The 17,169-nt window shown below is 32.3% G+C and overlaps 1 protein-coding gene and 1 long non-coding RNA gene across 7 annotated transcripts in view; one reads left to right on the top strand and one right to left on the bottom strand.

Annotated features, from left to right (window-relative positions):
* LOC122520159 overlaps window positions 1–17,169 on the top strand; it is a 123,878-nt gene that overhangs the window by 61,867 nt on the left and 44,842 nt on the right. The gene's annotated exons all lie outside the window — the stretch shown is intronic.
* LOC122520155 (small conductance calcium-activated potassium channel protein) overlaps window positions 1–17,169 on the bottom strand; it is a 143,845-nt gene that overhangs the window by 84,859 nt on the left and 41,817 nt on the right. For both annotated transcript variants that reach the window (XM_043640158.1, XM_043640159.1), the window contains exons 2-3: window positions 11,934–12,535; window positions 6,149–6,419 (exon numbers count right to left, since the gene is read on the bottom strand). In XM_043640158.1, the coding sequence (XP_043496093.1) occupies window positions 6,149–6,419; window positions 11,934–12,448 (786 nt within the window). In that variant the 5' untranslated portion in view covers window positions 12,449–12,535. The remainder of the gene's footprint in view (window positions 1–6,148; window positions 6,420–11,933; window positions 12,536–17,169) is intronic.

Raw genomic sequence — 17,169 nt, 5'->3', positions numbered from 1 at the left:
AACATTAAATTTTCGTTTCCTCGTTGAACACTTTGAAAACTCTCTCCGATCGTGTGATTTAAACGTTTCGTTATCTAAGCTAATTAGATTTCTACGTTGGACGTTACTACTAAACTATACTAAATATTTTTGCTATAATTAAAATCTTGTTTATTTGTAAAAAAAAAAAAGGAGAAGAAAAGAAAAGAAAAATTAAAAATAAGAGGAAGAGAGAGAGAAGAAGAAGAAGAAGGGGTGAGAGGGAGAGTGATCGACTGACTTCAATGAAAGAAGCGATATTTCGTCGATAGAAAAGATCGATTACTATACTTGGATGTTTTCGAGTTTGATTGTGCTTTTTTTTTCTATTTTCTTTTAGGAGATTTAAATTTCTATGGATTGTTAGAAGATAAAGAAGATCTAAGCAAGTGAGAAAGGGACAGATATATAGATAGATAGATGGATAGATAATTAGATAAATAGACAGATGATACTATAGGCAATAGGAAACTAACAAAGAAGAAGAACGTTTAAACGAATTCTAAACTCACGATTATCGCGAATTCAGCTTTTGAGAATTCGACGAAAGGAGTTTAAGAAATGAGTTCTAGCGTGAATGGGGGATATACTGATACTATTAGCTTAATTATGAATCAACGAACGCGCTACGGTTCTTTTCGATCGACCGATTTTCAAAGAATCTTGGATAGCCGTTCAATTTAATTTAAAAAAATATAAGAAAGAAAATAAAATAAAAAAGATAGAGCGTAAGATGGTAGACGGAGAGTCTGTCGTAAAAGTTAACGTGAAAGCATTTTGTACTTTATTTTCTTTTCTTTTCTTTTCTTTTCTATTCTTTTCTTTTCTTTTTTTTGTTTTTTCTTTTTTTTTTATTCTCTCTTTCTCTCGATTAATCGATCGATCTTTTAGAAACCCTTTTTTTACTTTCGAAGTAATGTAGGGGAAAAGTAATATAAGTTTTCTTCGCGCTTCATTCGTAAAACCTATTTATTTTCACGGAGCAGCTTTTTCGTGGAAAAATTTGGTTAATGAACTTTGTATTTTATTTTTTCTTTTCTTGCTTATTATTTGTTCTATTTGTTTTAAACATTATACTTGTGTTAGATTACTTAACTTATTCGAATATCTTGAATATTGACAAGTGATAACAAAGTGAGAAATAATTGAACAATTAAATTAATCAAATCCAACAATTTGACGATCGTTTAAAACGTCTTACAATTGGATTGTAAATATAAAAAACGAAAAGCTCATTTATTTATCATCGAAGAAACAAAATTACTTTCCTAGAAACTCGTCTACTTCTTTAAGAAAGCGTAATTCTATTAATTCTGTTTAATATGTTAAAGAAAATTGGAGTAAATCGAAAAGTTACTTCACCATTCGATAGGTGCAAAGTTGTCGTTATAATTAAATGATGAAGAAAAGAGATAACTAGAAAAAGTGATAGAGATGGATAGAGATAAATAGAGAGAAAGAGATTTGCGAACGCGGAGCGACGTTCCATAGGACGTTAATAGCCACTAAATTCGAGAGTGATTCGGCAAAGAATAGAAAAAGTAATTTAGAGCTTTTCTTCTATTCTCGAGAACGATAGCCGAGCGAAATCGTGCTGTGGAAAAGCTCCTTGGCTTATTCTGGAACAGAACCCCACCCCATACCGTTGGATCTCGACGAAAGCTCTTTACGATTCGCATACGATCAAATCCAAGATAGAAAAGGAAAATAGATAGAAGCAAAGATAGAAAAGAAACAAGGAGAGACTAACTTACATTAGCGTAAACTTTAATTTACATTTTTTTTTTTTTACATAATTAATTATTAAAAAAAACCAAAAAAAAAAGCAACTATGTTTACAAGTTTTACTAATTTAACGTACTTCGGATAAGTTTTATTTTTATTTATAGTATATGTTAGTATCGAATAAAAAAGGATGGTAGAATATTGTGAGAGATTCTAAAAGAAACAAGAAAAGGTAGAGATCCAGGTGAAATACCTTTTATATATTCAACGTGTCGGAATAACGTATCTTTTTCGTTTCATATCGAAATGTGTATATTTCGTTGGATAGCAACGGAACATATCTACTGTTCGCTAGTCCGAGTAAAAATGTTATGTAACGAAAATAGTGGAAATCGATATATTTTATACATATTTTTATATATATATATATATACAACTATATGTATAAAATTTTTAGTTGACAAAGAGCTTAAAACGCGTGATAAATTGCACCGATGAAGATACGCGAAATACATTTGCATTCGCATTAGATATCATCGAGTGAGATATGAGTACTAACAGCCCACGATGATTCATCTTAATCCTATTCAAAATGATCCTTATATTTTATGAATAGATGATTTTTCAAGTATAAAATTTTCAACATCTTTTTCATCATTCGATTAAATGATTCGAATGGTTAATGAAGTTAATTAATAATAAATATATATTCATCCATCACACACACACATATTTTGCAAACATAAAATTCGAAATGTAAACTCATATTGTATGGATAGATGATTTTTCAAGTATAAAATTGTCAACGTCTTCTTTATCATTAAATGAAATTATTCGAGTGGCTAATAATGTTAATTAATAATAATTATAATCGTTGGAGTGAGAAATGAGTGAAAAAGAAACAAAAATACAAAATGTAGAAAATGAAAGATATTCAAGTAAATTCAACGATAAGCAAACGAGAAAATTAGTTATTATCATACTCGAAGGAAAAAAGAAGAAAAAAAAAACGTAATAAGTAGAAAGAGAAAACAAAAGGTAAGAAATGAAAATATAAGAAGAAAAAAAAGAAATGAGAGAAGTCTTGGAGAAAGTGCACGGTCCTGCATAATCCAACGATTATCTCGTTCTGGGATTACGCAGCACCGCCGGAGACGTGATAATTGATTGGAATTACTATGAAGAGTGGTAGTAGTAATAGTAGTAGTAGCAGTGTCAGTAATAGTTAGTGCTGGTAGGTAGCCAACCAGCCAGTCACTACTTTTTTCTCACAAAGTATTCTGAAACATTTCCCAGCAATTTTCTTTTCCGTTCATTAAGCTCTCCTAACTCCCGGAGATTATTTCGCTCTGTCCTTAATTATTTTTCTCTTTTTCGTAATTTTTCATTTTCTTTCCCGTTCCCTTTTCGTCCCGTTCATATTTTTTTTCTTTTCTTTTTTTTTTTTTTCATTTTATCGGATATCGAAAGTATATTTTTTTTTTCTTTATTCGACGAGGTAGCAATCATTTTTTGAAAATTTATTCCTATTAATTCAGGTAACATCGCGCGGAAATGGTTAAAAATTAAATATTTCAAATTCAACGAACGATTAACGATTAAGCTCGAAACGTATTACATGATAATTAACAATAATTTATTACTCCCTTTCGAAAATAATTTTATATCGTACAATCAAATTATTTAGTTTATCTATCTTTAATCGAAATAACGAATGAAGAATTAATATTTCGCATTTTTTTATTTGTCTGTTTATATGAACATCATTGAAAGGTAAAGGTAATAATTCGAATAACGTATTTCGATTTGGTTGAATAAATAACGGGAAATAATTAACGATTATTATGTACAACGTATATCCACTTTTTTAACGAGTCCTTTAATTTCAATCGATTTCTAACAATTAATTCTTTTCGATTGTTACTTTTAATCGTAAGTATCAAATCAAATAATCAAATTTTATCGATCGAACATTACATTGCAACAGCACCGTTGCTTTATTATTAATGTAAAAATATATATCTATTCAAGAGCTAATCTTCGCGCAAATTAAATCGTTCGTTGCTAATTAAAACAAAAAAAAAAAGATACACAAAAAAAAGAGAAGAAAAAAGCGTATTGTCAAAAAATGAGATGGCACGAAAATAATTTTATTTCGTATCGTAGAGAGATAACGTGCGATATATAATATATCGTATAATACAACGAGACCCATTGTGGTTCAAATAAAATTAATTTCTAGCATTTTTTAGGGCTTCTACTTTTTATTTTTATTCTTTTCTTTTTCACCGTCGAATTTGGAAATCACGGTGGCTCGTTACTTTTTACGAAAATAAAAATTAAAAATAAAATAATAAATAAACAACCAAATAAAACATACACAAAATAAAATAAAATAAAATAAAATAAACATTAAAAATAAAGTAAGTGGAAAATTGTTGAAAACGCAGCGAGCGAGTGACAGAGAAGGTGGGTTAAGAGGGGGGAAGGAGGGAAGGGGTACGGGAAAGGGGGTGGACCGAGAGGCAGAGACAGCCCGATACGTTTTAGCACGAATCTCTATTCTATGCATGACATACTCGAGGATAAGGGTTGAAGAGGGGTATGGTGGAAGAGGAGGAGGAGAAGGATGAGGAGGATGCGGAGAGTGAAGCTTGATTATAGTTCGTTGGCAGTCAGCCAAACGACAGGATGCTCTTTTCCTCCCCCTCTCTGTCCCTTTCCTTTTCCTCCTTCTCCTCTTTTTCTCTTCCTACTCTTCGTTCCACTCTTATTCCAGTTACGATACCACCGAGGTGATCTCAACACGTCGAGAAAAGATAATTAAACTAACAATATAGCAAGAACCTCTTCATCCCTTCTTTTCTTTCAGTTTATTATTCCTCCTATTGTTTCTTTTGGCTTTTCTTTTCTTTCCTTTTCTTTTCTTTTCTTTTATTCTACTCGTTTAATTTGAGTTTTCGTTATTTGACAATGACTGTGAAGAAAAAAAGAAATTGACAATATTAAACAATTAATTAAGTATATTTTTGTACAAAGTAGATATATTTTGGTAAACAATTGTTCTAATTGTCCGTTCCTTGTTCTATTTTTCTTTTTAAATTCGTAAAGGGTGATCGATGTTTTATAGAAGGGAGAGTAGAAATTAAAACGTACCTACGTGAACGCAATTATCGTAAGCTTATGATCGGCGTACGTGCATTCGTAGGTTTCTACTACTTGTACGATTATTCGTGTTACTATTTCACTCGTGTCTAAAAGTGAGAGCTAATACGATGTTCGGACTTCGATAAAAACACACACACATGGTGCCATCTATTTAGCGAGATTAACTTTTACAAAAAGCTTGCGCCGAGTGAATTTAATTTGTGAATTAATTTTGTTAATTATTTAAAATAGGAAAAGAAGTTTGAGACAAAAATATATTTAATTATGGTCGCTCCGCGTATCGAACCTCGAACGATTCGAAAACGTTTCGGTCGGTACGATCACTCCCTATTTTCTCGTTTTTACTTTTTCCTTCCTAACTCTACTACCCTTTGGTAGATGGCGCGTTATAAAAAAAACTAACAGGGTAAGGGAACGATTTCGAAGCTAAGGGTAGTTTTAATCCCACGTTGGATATAGAAGAAAAATATTTCCTTAGTCGGTAAACGTACGAAACCGATGCAGAGTCCTTCCTCTCATTTGATTTATTTTACCCCCTTTACATTCCCTTTTTAAATAGTTATGTAAAATATTTGTTCTTTCATTCCTAAAATTATAGGTTTTTACGTAATCATGATGAAATGTATTAGATGTTAGTTAAGAAGACAAGAGGAACAATAAACACGAAATATTTGGACACACACATAGAGAAAAAGGGGGTTGAAATTGTAGGAATTTGTTATGTCGATTACAGATAAGGGTAATGAACACAGATGGGAGACATAAAAGAGAGGAAAAAGAGAGTGTTAACTCTCGATGCTCGTTTCCTGGATCAAGATCGATTTTCCAAACGAATATATCGAGCAATACATTGAGAAATAAGTAACAACAACACATCGACAATGACCATAACGAAGAGAATAAGACAACGACGACATCAAGAGTAATAATAATGATTAATATTTTACACAAGAAGGTTACAATTATGATGATAATGATAATGTTGATAATGATGATGACGATTACGATGATGATTACGATGATGATTATGTGGGGTAAGGTAAATGATGAATCCTCATTGTTTCGTTAGAAAATAAAATAAATACTATAACGCGTTTTCGTGATTGATCCAAATGTTGGTGACGATGGTGATCGGTGGTTATCGATGGTGGATTAGTGACGGTGGTGAGAATAGTGGTAGGTGATATAAAATATAAAGTGGCAATTGGCAAAATGCAGAATAATTGTAGCCGCTTACCTGCCGGAATTGTCGTATTCCGCCATTGATTCTCAAAGAATCCGCAGCTATGCCGGCTATTCCATCCCCGGGCTCGCGTAGTTGCCGTAGAGAGGCAGCACTTGGTGCGATTCCAGCGTGCAAGTTGCAACAACATCCGGAACAACAGCAGGCCGACGCCTCGGGTTGAGAACTTTGCCGTATTATCCGTGCACTCGGTGATGTTGTCACCAAAACTGGTGGCGGTGGTGCTTGGCAAGGACAGCAATGATGTCCGCTCTTCACGCTTTCCCTGTTTCGTAACATATCGAAGAAAAATTTCAATTCAAATATATTATAATCCGTTAATCTTATTTACAAATGATAAAGCTCGCATCTTTTTAATCGTAATTTAATCGTAATGATAGTTCGTCTTTAAGGAATCAAATATCTCATCGTCAACTGAATGGCACTTGTTTGTTAATTACCATCGTTCCATCATTGGCTCTGATTACATTGTTTAACTCGATCGATAGGGAACCTCTTCTTTGGACTAGCGATATTATTTACAATAATAATGGACCGACGGGGTCTTTAAGTAAGTAAGATGAAGAAGACACCAAGAGAAGACTGTAATTACTCTAACTTCGTTACTATTATTAGTTCATCAATTTCTTCGATAATCCAATGGAAAAAGATTCGATTCGATGTATGAGAGCTCTCTGATCAAAAGAATTCTCTCTGTGCGGGTGGTATTATAGTTGATTAAAGACTTCATTCGGATCTCATTTTATTTTTTTGTTTTTTTTTAATCTATAATGATAATCGTGAACGTAACGTTAAAGAAGTGGTTTCGGAACTTTTATACACTTCCAACGATTAACGGTATGTATGGTTCTTGCGGAAGACCATTCTAATCGATATTTGCTTTGGAGCTAATTGGTCCTTTCGTTAATTGCCAGCGGATAATCCTCCCCATATCTCGTTAGTTTTATTTCTCTCACTTTTTTCATCTCTTTTACAATACGTTTTTATTTGAAAATTTTTTTCCAATTCCATTGTGTTTTTGACACCTTTTATTATATCGTTTTTATATTTTAATTTTAATATCGTATAGAACGTTTTTGCCGATTTTTACGAAATGTATTCGTTAACGTCTATCTTGTTCTCTTCAAATTACATTTTACGATTGTAGTCTTTGTCTTTTTTGTTTTTTTTATTTCTTTTTTTGTTTTATATATATCTAGTTTAGCATTTCAACGCAAAGTCACGAGTCATCGTCCGTCGTAGATTACAAAGCCATTTAAATAAATGTAGAAGTTGAAAAGTTTAAGAGAATATCTAAGAATGCAAATATCTTTCTCTTCCTATTAATAATAATAATAATAATAATAATAATAATAATAATAATAATAATAATATTTTCCCGTTGGTTTTTTTTAAATTTTATTTTTAGTAAGCTGTGATCAATGTTATCGCAACGTTATGAACCATTATTATTTTACGATTTAAATGTCACGAACTTTATGCGAATAAAAAGGTCTAATGCGTCTTGTTCTATATCTTCAAATCTTGGTCGTTTATCCAACGATACACATTTCAACAAAACAGATTGCAACCATTGTAATTGTAGATAACAAATAATAACAGATCCTGCGAATTAAAACATTCGTGTAAAAATTATGTGCAGGTAATTGCGACGATGGATTAATCGTAATTAACGAAACAAAAAATTGTTAAAATGAATTTTATGATTTATTTGATATGAAAATTATGTATATTACAAAATAAATCATCCAAAATTAATGTATATAATTTTATAGACTTAGGCCATTATCATAATTATCGGCACGTAAATTATATGCTTGCTATTATATTTATAAAATTCTACATATTATTTAACGAAACAAAACGTATTACGAATATTATATTATCTTTGTTGAAATTTGACAGACTTCGCTCATGAAAATACCGAACCGAGAAATTCTCAATTTCGATGCTATTGAGTATACTACTAGCATTATCTACTTTGTACTTCACACCTTATGAATAATTCACGGGAACGATTGTATATTAAATCCACGAAAAAGAAAGAACTATTGCCCCCGAACCCGATCTTTCCTTTTCCGTCCGTTTATTCGATAGACTTTTCTTGCGTTATGATATTTCAAGTATGGAAATTGAAATCTTTCATGATTCTATTTTTCATTTATTTCTTCGACCATAATCTCGACCGAACACAATTGTTTTCTATCTTCCTATATCGTTCAATTTTTATATCGAAAGTAGGATAAAGAGAGAAAAAAGAGTTCAAAAGAAATAACGTTTTTCTTATCTTTTTTTTTTTTATTTTTTTATTTTAAATTCTAATAGAAATGAAATTAAAGCTCGATGACATTCTACGATTAAGTTGCTTTTTTTCTCGCGTATCACGGTATTATCGTTAAATATTATCGCGTAACGAAGAAAGTTGAAAATTCTTGTCGTTCTCGAAAGTTTTCCTTTTTACCGCAGCTTATATACTTTTATTCGTCCTTTTTCTTCTTCTTCTTCTTCTTTTTTTTTCTGCTTCTTTTTTCTTCTTTCTTATATTTCTTTTTTGTTTTTAACCACCCGTCTCTCTCTCTTCCTCTCTCCCTCTTTCTCGTTCTTCTTTACCCCTCCTATGAAATTCTTATATTCGCTTGAAGAAAAAGTTAAAGGAACGTGGCTAGAATTCCCGTTAAGTTCGTTTTTCTCTTCTTATCTCTCTCTCTCCCTCTCTCGTATTAAATTAGATACGTCTAGATTAATGCGAAAATAAAATATTTCTCGTATTATTTCTACTCGAACACTTTTTTTTAAATCAAACTTAAAAAATTGTTTATTATTTACAATGTTTCATGTATACTTATATTTCTATCACAACGAATCAAATGACATAAATATATTTTACCGATGTACAATACATACGTATAACACAAAAATATATTATTTATGCAATAAGAATTCACTTGACTGACAAAATAACGCTATTATAACCAAAAAGTTTAAAAAAAACAGATCATCCGATCCCTCGTGTGGTAGATTTAATATTAATACAAAACGATCATTCCATTCGTAATTGAATAACACACGATTTTTACATATATATAAACAAGTAGATAGAAATTCATAGAATCGTATTTATTTAATCTCGTAACATTTGTCTCACGGAGACATTTATTACCGTGAAAATGTAAAATGACCGAGAGGTAAGATCGTCATTGTCTGAGTTTTGTGTCTCGTAATTTAGCTCGAAGCTCGTCAAACTGTTCGAGAGCATAGGTTCTAAACATAGAACAAGAATGACACGAAGAGAGTGTGTGTGTGTGAGAAAGAGAGAGAGAGAGAAGCTCGAAAGTCCAAGTCAATCTTCCGTAGCAAACGACATCGTAGAAACGTCGGAACGTTGAAGACACGAAATCCTGGCGTTATGTTCCCCCCTTATATTCTCTTGGGAAACGTCACCACGAAATGGACCTACCATGTACATAAGTATTACATGCTATCCCTATGTGAGATGACCTTTGACCTCTTTAACCATCAACGAACGAGACAATATCGTTGCGATCGAAAGGGAGGAAATTCATTCGGGGCCATTTTCCTTTTAGGATCATCATTCGAGTCGATGAGTCGAACTATCATCCATACAAATCTATAAGACTTATTCCCATGCAATTTGTGTCGTGTTTGATTTCGTTCGAGCGAATCCTCTCGATCAAATTATTCCTTCGAATACTTTACTCCTTTATTTTTTTCTCTCCTTTTTTTCTTTTTTTACCTTTTTTTCTTTTTTTTCTCTCCTTTTCTTATTTCAAGATCTCTTCGAATTTATTTTATAGCAATCGAGGATGATCAACCGAAACGCGCGCGGATGAATTTTATTTCCATTTGGACGATTGCTAGAATTTTCATTCTTTTTCCCCTTTTTTTCTTTTCTTTTTCTTTTTATTCCTTCTTTGACTTTATACTTTTTACGATTTGAACGTATCGAAGATTTGCGACATTTTTTCGTTTTTTTTTTATTCTTAATCGCTCGTTTTTAATAAATTAATCATTTTAACATCACTTTGGGGAAACAGCAAACATTATTTATCTCGCGTAGTAAACTCAGAAAATATTTGTTATTTAAAATACCGAAGCAAAAAGTACAAGGTGAGTTAAAAGTTTTTTTCTCGGTCAAAAGTTTATTCGTTATATTTTTAATTAATTAACCTTTTTCGAGATTCGTCGGGCTAATCACTTTATATCTCCTTTTTTTTCTTTAGCTAAATTTAATCTTTCTATTCTATGTAATGATATTTATTGGCGAATTAATTTCAAACGTTACGGTAACAAGATAAAAAAAAAAAAAGAAGAATAGAAACGATAAATGATCATTTTCCTATCATATTCCTTTATCAAAATGTCTTCTACGTCGTATTTCGTATTTAAAATCGAAATAATTTATTCGACTTGTCTAACAATTTTCCAACTACGACAGATCGAAGTTTTGAGAGAGGGGAAATATAATTGGAACATTGAAGTATTTTTAAAAGTTATTGAAATTTTTCTTCGCTACGATAAATTCAATTTTCAAGATTGCATTAACCGATAACGAGAACGCGGTCGATACATTTTTTTCAATGGGAATATTTACTTTTCTCTCTTTCTTTTCTTTTTTCTTCAAACGAACAGGTTTATACGTACATACGGTTAAATAATATTAAAATTCTAATAATTCATCTCATCGATGATTGATTAATTAATAACAAATAATAATATCATACGAAATATGAAAATATTCGTAGAGTCCTATTATCGATCGATATCGAATATTATATCGTCGAGTCCCTTGACGAATAATTCTATTCTATAATAGAACCATGAATATAGGAATATATATTATAGATACGTAAATGCAGTAATTTATTCGTTTCGATGAGCTATGCTCTCGGGTAATTAACTATATTCTTGTAATCAAGATAATCAAGAAAATGAGAGACGTGCCTTTGACTATATATACATAGAAATTTACTAGGAACAAAGAGAAAGAGCGAATTGGAGAAACCGTCGAGACGTGAAGCAACGTTTAGCACTAATTTGACGTTTTCCACTTGGAATATCCAAAGCATCGATTTACAGAGTAACTGTCTATAATCGAGTTTAAATCGAAATATTTCGATTGTAACGTACAAACTAGTTCTGTTTAATAATTATGTCAAATCTCTCTTTCTCTATCTCTATCTATTTCTGTTTTTTTTTTCTTCATTCATGTTAATTTGTATTAGTGGAAGGAAAGAGAAACTATACCATTAAAAAGCCTGCACGTGACGTAAATTCTTGAGTAGATCGATTCCTTTCTAAAGGTTTTGTACTTTACTTTAGATCGTAGACAGCGAACGTGTCTATCTTCGTCGAAAAAGAGAACTTCCTCCAACGAATTTATTTACCCTTCTGCTCCACTTTACGCCTTTCACCCTAGATAACACTGTACTAAATGTAAATCTAAGAAATAATATATATATAATACATATGTAGTGTGTCTATATTAGTAGTTGATTTTTTTTAAATCCATCACTCGCTATAATGTATTAAACTATATATAAAAAGGTAGTTAACGATAAGTGCATCTTTACGATGATGTTACTTTGATCGATAACTAATATCGAACGAAATTACATTTCTTCGTCATTTGTTGTTGGAAAATAAGTTATCCAATAAAAACATTTTGATCGATGGCCATATCGAAAACACTCATTATAATATAATATTATTAATTATTAAATAACAAAATGATTTATAATAAGACGAGCATAAAACTCACCTCGAAACGCTGCGAGCCAAGTGAAGGGCCGAGGAAGGAGCGAGAGAATCCCTTCGATCGCATCTGCAACGACTATACTGATGAGACACTTGTCTCGATCGATAGATGGTAGGTGGTACGATCTGTTGCAATTGTTGCTGTTGTTGTAGCTGTTGCTGTTGCTGTTGCTGCTGTTGCTGTTGTTGCTGTTGTTGTTGCTGCTGTTGTTGCTGCTGCTGAAATTCACCGTCTAATCGACAATGCAATTCGATATCGGGTACCGATCTTGTAGCCGGATCTTCGGTGGTGCCGCTCTCCTCGGAGCCGCCAAGTCCAGACACTGACAGTTGCGGCGAGGCAACCAAAAAAGTTGCCCTATTCTGTCGCGTTAGCACCGGCTTGCCCTGAGACGCCGCGGCAACCACCACCGGCGGAGGTGGTGCCCTACTCAGAAGGGCGGTCGTTTCTTCGTTACTACCACCATAATCGTTCCCATTGCCGCCCTCCTGAGATCCGACGTTACCGTTTGTGTTCATTTCTCTCCTCTCTCTCTCTCCCTCTCTCTCTTTCTCACCTCCCTTCTCTTTCACGGTAAATACCGATCACGCCTTTTTCTCCATTTCCTGTAACAAACCAAAATTCATATTTTTCCCATTTCAAGTAATACTAATATAATTATAATGGTATATTAATTAATGTGGTAACTAAAACTACTAAACTAGGTAGCGGGTAGATACTCAACTATGAACCCGATAGTTGACAGATCTACTTCAGGGACGCGCCCCTGCCTACGCGAGCCTTGGTTTATCTCCCAAGACCATACGGGTGAAACCATTGTCCTATCCCTGACTCTCCTTTCAAACCCACAAATTCTCCTTTCTTAATATCCTAGAATTTTATACTCGCCAACACGTATGGCCAGCGTGGCGAGTTATGGCCAAAAATGGGCTTAAGAAGAAGAGAGAATTAATTTGACCAGATTAAACTAAAAAAATCATCGAATACATACGATTCGTCCAGATCGTACTAATATTCTATTTTAAAAGTTTGAATAGTTAAATCAATCTCAATATGTGTCTAATGTGGTTACCACGAACGCTTGTTTTAAAGCTGCTAACAATCCCTTGGGTGATTTCAATGGCAATTACAATTCATTATCTCGTTAAAGTTTACGACGCAATACGTCGAATACTATTAATCGACGTTAGGTTTGATTTTAACGATGTTTGGTTACAACCCCTTATGATTAAATTAGAAAGGGCAAGGCTGAGGGAGAACGGGTCGGGCTGGTGATTTCGAAAAGCACTATAAACAAAATTTGTTTTCTCTTCATTTAATATTCCTCTAATAAATTATTCTAACGAACTACAAGAAGTTTGCCAGACGCGCATGCTTCGCGTTCTTTTTTTTTTTTTTTTTGACATGAATAATAACTCTATTTAATGCTCGAATTTTTTAATTTGTTAACTAATACAACGTACTTTAAACATTCGCATTCTTTTAAACGAAGGAGAAAATCGTTAGTAGTGAATATTATTGTTTACATCATAGAAGCCGTTTTTCTAACTTTCGCTCGGTTCCTATTCGACTCTCGACCTCTTTCAAAGACGAGTTTTAATACATATATATATAAACATACATATTGAAACGTCAGTCTAGTAGGAGTCGTCGTCGAAGAAGTTTATACGTAAACACCTTGCAAAGACGTGTACATTTTATATCTCACAGGTAATTTGAAATTAATTATAAATGTAATAAATTTAATTAATATCTATATATATAGATCATCTGTGTGTGTGTGTGTGTTATATTATAAATTATATTTTTTGTAAGACTACATCGTCTATTAATCATATATCACATTTTTTAACATAAAATCAATCTTTTTATAACACAATGAATTTGTTTTATGTTTTCAAAATGTATTATAACATTCATCGAATTTTCTACAATTTAATTTACTTTCGTTTTATAGATATTCGTGTATTAAACTAGTTTATTATTTATTCTTTAGCGTAAAACTAGCTAACGTAAGTTGAGAAAATATAATCTAAAAAGGAATTGAAGATAGAGAAAAAGGAAAATTATGAAGTTTAAACGAAGAAAGAGTCTTTTTATTGGCGTGGTAAAGACTCGTTTTATCATATACCGATCATTGCTCTTCAAATCAGCTGCTTGCCGTAGATTTCCGTGAACGAAATTTCTGTGACCTCTTTCAGGCTACGAACGAATGGTTGGAATTCATGCGCTTCGAGTGGAACACGTTCAAAGAGAGAGAGAAAGAGAGAGAGAGAGAGAGAGAGAGAGAGAGAGAGAATTAAACGCGAATATCGGTTTCTCTCTTAACTGTCGAAAGCATGAGAGAGTTCATGCGTATCGATCACTCTTTTTGTAAATCTACTGATTGTGAGAGTTTTGCGAATCCGTTAGAATTCCTAACTAGTTTTTCTTTTATTTTTGTTTTTCTTTATTTCTACATTTTTCTTTCGATTCGATTTCAAGTTTAACACGTTGAATATTACTTTTTCTATTTTTATGTATACTTCGATTCGCGTAATAATAATAATAATAATAAATTAAAGAAAAGAAAAGAAAAGAAAAGACAAGATAAGATAAATTGTTTAAAATCTTTCATCGAAACTTTGTCACAACGTTATTCACTAATACTTTTAAACATTGTCGTATCTTGTCACGTAAACGTAGCGACTCACGTACAATGAGATCGTAGGTAAAGCTGTTGACTCTAAGGACTAACACAGTGTGACATAAAGTAGAAGCACACAGTGTATCCAGTCAAAGTTTTCTTCAAGATAACAAGATCCTTGCTTATCGATATGCATCGCATGCATCTTCTGATCCTTTCACGGGTTATTAAATCATAAAAGAAAGTTGGAATGTTCGATGGTACTCATCTCTGTCGTGGTCGATGGGACAAGATGGGACAATTTAGATATTTTCAGGTAAATCGTTGACATGCTTGACATATTATTATTATTATTATTATTATTATCATCGCGATTATTTTTAATTTGATTTAATCGTTATCACTTATCAGAACGAATAATGATACGTGTCAGAGATAATCAATTCGAAAATTTGAATTCGTGTAATATCGATGATGCTCTTCCTCATATCGTCTCGAAATTCATGATCGAAGAAGAGCCGAGAGGAGAGGTGGTAGTATCCATGTGTGTGTATGTGTGTGTGTGTCTATAGCTAGAACGGAAATCCTGTTCAATAGTCCGTCGATATTCGTCGGTAATATTTGACGGTCCAACGTAGAACCTCGATTAAGTTATTACGCTTGGTTTCGGAGCTCGTTTAGGAAGAGATTTCCGTGGTAGCCTTTTTTGATATTATCTTTAAGTAGCTTACTCAACTTTCTTCGTGGAAACCTTTCTCGATCTTACATAGAAATTTAACAAGATCAAAAAGCGAATTCACTTATTTCTATGTTAAGTTTCAACATTATTATTATTGTTATTATTATTATTATTATTATTATTATAATACTCAATCGACTTTGATTTATTTTTCTGTTTTTTTTCTTTTCTTTTTAAATATAACTGTTTTATTTGTCGAATTATTTTATTAATTAAATAAAGTGACTAAAGAGTAGGAAATAGATTCGAGAGTTATAAGCGAAAATAAAGGAATCAGAAAAATGGTATTACGTAAGAGTGATTCAATACAATGATTCATACTTTACGAAGGTAATACCTATGGATAAAAAATTCCATTTAGTTTAGATTAATTGAGTAGATTCGATGAAAAGAGGAGCGTATAATCTGTTCGTTTACGAGCCAGTTAGCATTATTTGAAAAATGCGAATTTTTATGTTTTTATTATCTTTTTAAATTACTCTTCTTTTTTTTTCTCTCTCTCTTTCTCTCTTTCTATCCTTTTCGATACTGTATGGTTCCTTTATTTTCCTCCGAAGTGGAAAAATTACTTTATGTCATAAGCGTAGTGCTAAATCTGCTCTTCTTTCTCTTCTACTTCGTCACAAATTCTCCAACCCTCCTCCTCCTCCTCCTCCTCCTTCTCATCCCGTTCCTCTTCCTCCTGTTCTAACCGAACTTTCGTATGCCTCGGTGTAGCAAACTGCTTGCTAGACAAGAAAGAGAGAGAGAGAAAGAGCAAGAGAGAGGAAAAAAGAGAATGAAAGAGGAAAATGTTGCTAGTAGAGTAGCTCGAAGAAAAATGCGTTGCATTAAAAAAGGTACGATGGTGGAGAGCGATCTTAAGGAAAAAGATTCGCAGCTGCCCTCAAAACGTCTTCCCTTTACTTTGGAAAGGGAGATAAATTTTCACGACTACGATAACGTGAAAAAAAGTTCCTTCCTCGAGATAGTGCTTAAATATCGAACAAGAGTAATATTTTTTTTCTTCCATTTGCTTTTTCCTTTTTTCCTTCTTTCTTTCTTTCTTTTTTTTTTATTCTATTTTATTTTTTTTACTCCTAATACAATCAGCCACTTTATAGGTGACATCTTGTACGACACGTATGCAAAAATCTGATAAATGTGGCAACGCCAACTTACTCGATATTTTCTAAGGTTTTCGTCCAATTATATTTACACGTTTCTACATTTAAGATGAAAATTAAATTATACGAACACGTTGAGAAATAACTTCTAGAAATATATTTTAAAATTGGTCAAATAACGCGGTAAAGGAAGTGAGCTAAATAAATGTTAAAGAAATCGAAATGTCGCGTAACGGATTCTTTCGTGCATCTACGGAATTTATATATTTTGACAAATGTTAATTAATTATTAATTTAAAGATAAAATATAATGAATGTAATAAAACAAATTTATGGACACATGGCGAATGTACAAACCTATGTGATATTTTATAGAAAATGAGAGAGAAAAAAAGAGAGAGATATTTGAAATTGTTTAAATAAAAAGATAAATTGATCGTTTGAAGTAATTTATCCGTTCGTTATGTTTCGTATGTATGTGTTAGTATAGTAAATGTACAAATATAGAATACTGATGGGTCATCGGTGCAATATACTTTTACTAATCCTTCCTTCACCTCTCTCTCGTCTCTCTTATTCTCTCTCGTTCATTCGGCGTGTCTTCACGAAAATAGCCTAATGTTTACTCTTGCGAATAGCACATAAGCTATAGGTAAAAGACTCACGATAGAACCCGAAATTGATGTTGAGAATTTCGAGTATAAATAATTGCTGTAGATAATAGAGAAATCTGTGAAAGTTTATTTTCCAGATGAAATCTTTCGATGC

The sequence above is a fragment of the Polistes fuscatus genome, unplaced genomic scaffold (assembly GCF_010416935.1).
Source record: "Polistes fuscatus isolate 324 unplaced genomic scaffold, CU_Pfus_HIC Scaffold3, whole genome shotgun sequence".
Taxonomy (NCBI): domain Eukaryota; kingdom Metazoa; phylum Arthropoda; class Insecta; order Hymenoptera; family Vespidae; genus Polistes; species Polistes fuscatus.
This window is presented reverse-complemented; position numbering and strand designations above follow the sequence as displayed.